Raw genomic sequence first — 4,047 nt, forward strand, 5'->3', positions numbered from 1 at the left:
ACAAAAATACAAAGAAAAGAGAGAGCACTCTAAAAACAAAAACTCACGTCCAGATATGTATCCTTGCATCTACCTGAGGAAAAGCCCCTTGTAGGCCAAACGTTGTGATTGTGTTTCATTTCCATTGCCATAAATTAAGATTTTTGTTTGATAACCGTGCTGAAGTTGCTTTCATCCTTGCAAGGATATGTATCTGGAACGTGAGTTTTTTGTTTAGAGTGCTATCTTTTTCCTTTGTATTTTTGTGACCAGTTGAATAGTGGCCTTACAGATTTAAAACCCCTTTGAGAAATATACAGTAAGAAATCATTGGTGTTGGCGTTAAGACTGTTGGAAAATGTGTTTGAGGTAGCAGTTTATTTAACTTTTTCATGTGTATCTTTTGAATAGGGTTGTGCTGTTTGTTACAGCCTATAGAAGTCATTTGCAAAAGGACTTTAATGAATATCCTTACATACTGTATGGTTTAGCTAACAGTTTCTGATTTGGTTTGTTCTGTGTTTTAAAGGGTGTGCAACATCTTGGTCCTGCTACTGACTTTTATAAGAAGCTAGCACTGGACTGCTCAGGACAGCAAACTGCAGTGGATTTCTTTCTCTTAAGTTCTCAGTATTCTGACTTGGCCTCACTGGGTATGTACTGTAGTAATGCAACACGTTCAAAGCCAGTTCTATACTACGCCGTGAGCGCGGCAGTTTTAGTTGGCTGAGGTTAGTCAGCCATTCTATAATGGTGCCGCGCGCGCACGGCAGAGAGTGTGGAACTGACCGACAGGGGGGAAGATTTAGAAAATAAAGAATTTTTGCGTGTGTGTGTGTGTGTGTGTGTGTGTGTGTGTGTGTGTGTGTGTGTGTGTGTGTGTGTGTGTGTGTGTGTGTGTGTGTGTGTGTGTGTGTGTGTGTGTGTGTGTGTGTGTGTGTGTGTGTGTGCAATGTTATTAAAAAAATTATTAAAGTATTTATTTATTTCAAAACTTATTTAAACATACACACACATACAGTACCTCACTCGTGCACAGTATACACACAAAAAGTGTGCGGTACGTGCACGCTCGCGTGCACGGCCGCACACAGTATACAACGTTAGATTATTTTTAAAGGAACAATTCACGGCTTGGGTGCAGTGAGCTCAGGGTCCACCGGGCAAACTGGGAGATTTAAAATGGGTGGTCAGGGCTCACTTAGCCAATAGGAAAGTCACAATGTCATTGGGGAGATTACATTGTGGCTTTTTATTCGTGACCAGCAACCATGTTTGTAGTCCGCCATCATATTTATCAAATATCTCGGGAATCAGTATGTCGGTGGATACACCAATGAAGCCACTGATGTAGTGCTGCTTTCAATACTCTAGTCCTCTAATGCTCTTCCACCAGCTGCAACATCTAGCATTGTTGTGGACAGAGGCCTTTCAGGTTTTCTATCGTATAATATATTATACATATAGTTTAGTATTGCAAGTCCTTACAGCACTGGTAGGCTTGAGAGAGGAACCTATGGATGTATATTTTCCCTGAGAAAACTGTTACTTAATGATTATATAGTAATTCAGTAGTACAATTGGTGTTATGTTACAACTGAAATATGAAAATATACATATAATATTACCTAATTTTGATGCATCTTGGATTGAATATCATTACCACTTAACATGGATGGTATTATTTTTCAATCCAGACTTTGCATCCATATATAACATTATAATTAACAGTAGTGAGTTTTCATTTAAATCTCAAAACACATCACAGGTACGGTAAATAAATATATCAGTACAGTTACCATTTCACAATTGTATCCGAGACTCCTTTTACAAGTATAATAGCTGAATTCACCTTTCTCTGTGTTTTATTTTCCTAGCCTGTATGTCCAAGTACTCTGCTGGATGCATATATTATTATCCATCATTCCATCAAAGCCACAATCCAGCTCAGGCGGACAAACTCAAACGAGATCTGGATCATTATCTCACTAGAAAGATTGGATTTGAAGCGGTAATGAGAATAAGGTGTACAAAAGGTACGGTATTGTCATTTGTTTTTTTGTTCTTGCCGCTTTTACTTCTATTCTTCGTTGGCCAAAACAGATAAATTGTTAGTATTCCTAAATACATGTTAAAGCTCCTTTTGCATACAGCTTACATTGGAATCTTTAACGTTTTGACAGAATGGTTTTATTTGATCGTTTAACTGGAGAAAGGGTTCTCAGAAACATTCATTAGCAATGGGACCTCCATCTTATTGCTTTGTAGTGTTTTCCTGCAAAGAGCAGAAAATATATTCATAGTTTGGTATTAATAGTTTGATCATTGAAATGCATTCACAAGTGTATTCATTCTTTTCCTGCTCTAGGTCTCTCAATACATACTTTTCATGGGAATTTTTTTGTGCGGTCTACGGACCTGCTATCTCTTGCCAACATCAATGAAGATGCAGGGTTTGCAGTGCAAATGTCCATTGAAGATAGTCTAGCAGACACATCACTGGCGTGCTTTCAAATTGCTCTCCTCTACACTTCTAGCAAAGGTAATTTGTTAGTGCTACTAGGTATAATCTATTTTAATGGACCAGGTTCTTTTTAGATGTTAATACATCACCTTTTAAAACCTTATTTCTCTCTTCTTTAAAATTGCTTTAAAAAGATATCCGTACTTGTTTGTTTTGTTTAAAGGTATCGTGTCCACCACCACCACATCCCCTTCTTTTATTAAAAACACTGTGGATACGAAGCAGGTGGTCCCTGTAACTGAACTATTTTAGGCTCTGGGGGATCCCTTGGTTGTAAAAATACCATGGACGGTAGCCCCGTATCTTTCCCTCAAGGGGAAACAAAATGGAGGTCTGCCAATAGGAATCAGTGACGTCTGCCGGCATCACGTTTTCCAGTAGGTATCTCTGCAACCAGGGAGTTCCCGGAGCTGAAATGAACGGTTTTGCTCCTGGGACCACCTGCTTTCAATCCATTTAAGAAAAGGGGGGCCTAGAAGGGGAGCTGCTTCTGCAACAGGTTTTTTTTCCTTCTTCCTTCCCATGGCAACGTGATCATGGGAAAAGCTCCTTCTCCAGCTGGGACTAGGACAGAATATTGGCCAGGTATAAAATGTGACATTCACTCCACCAAGACAAGTTGTTCTGTGCTACCTTTGCTGATGCATGGGGTCCCTTTCCTTACTTCCTAGTGCCTACTGTTATTTTTATTAGGCCATCTCTGGGCTATCTATTTTGGGCAAAAATGGCATAATGCTTCCCTCGGCCGCTGTAGGACGGTGTTGACTGCGGGAGCACCGCGGGGGTTCTTAGTAATTCATTTTACCACCTTCCCTGGGACTATGTTAAGATCAGGGTACCTGGATCCTCCTTACTTAGAGTGGAAGTGGTGCAGAGGCCAGAAGCTGTGTTCGTGCTTTGATGAGATTCTTTAAGCAACTCTGCCTCAGACTTTGTCCAGCTACTGATGCCTTTCAGGCCCCTGCTGCAGGATGTCTGACTAAACCTGCCTCTCCAGATCCTACGAGGATAAATGCTTCTTCTGCTACTAAGCCCAAAAAGCATCAGTGCAGGTTCTGAGTTATACTAAAAGGCTATGCATAGATTGCATCAAAAAAACACAGCTGGGTAAACCCCATTGCAGATAACAGATTTATTTTGCATGGTTGAAAATGCAATGGTGGTGCAATTTGAGGCTGCTACAGCATGAGATTCAGGAAGACCTTTGCAAAAAAGATTGAGATCCTTGATATCTCTGGATTAATTTAGGAATGCATCCTGGTCCAGATCTTTTCTCATATAAAAAATCAAGACAATGCGTATTCCTCAGATGAATAAGAAGGTGAAATAGAAGACGTGTGTCTAACTCAGCGGTGCGCAAACTGTGGGGCGCGCCCCCTTGGGGGGGCGCAAGATTATGTAGGGGGGGCGCAGGCTGCTGTGCACGGGCGGCCAGAAGCTCCGTGCTGCTTCTTCTATGTGTCTGTGTCTTGCAGAGGGGGCGGTGCTTCTCTCTGCACACAGACAGCCCCTCCTTCTCTTCTTGTCTGCTTCCCGCACCAGTT

General features: G+C 41.3%; 1 protein-coding gene across 1 annotated transcript in view; it reads left to right on the plus strand.

The window, feature by feature from the left end:
- The first annotated feature begins 484 nt into the window (after positions 1 to 484).
- LOC142483471 (protein transport protein Sec24B-like) overlaps positions 485 to 4,047 on the plus strand; it is a 16,134-nt gene continuing 12,571 nt past the window's right edge. Inside the window, exons 1-3 of the mRNA XM_075583480.1 lie at positions 485 to 632; positions 1,857 to 2,015; positions 2,348 to 2,521. Coding sequence (XP_075439595.1) covers positions 1,862 to 2,015; positions 2,348 to 2,521 — 328 coding nt within the window. The 5' untranslated portion in view covers positions 485 to 632; positions 1,857 to 1,861. The remainder of the gene's footprint in view (positions 633 to 1,856; positions 2,016 to 2,347; positions 2,522 to 4,047) is intronic.

Source organism: Ascaphus truei, unplaced genomic scaffold, assembly GCF_040206685.1.
Source record: "Ascaphus truei isolate aAscTru1 unplaced genomic scaffold, aAscTru1.hap1 HAP1_SCAFFOLD_3256, whole genome shotgun sequence".
In the NCBI taxonomy this organism is placed as follows: domain Eukaryota; kingdom Metazoa; phylum Chordata; class Amphibia; order Anura; family Ascaphidae; genus Ascaphus; species Ascaphus truei.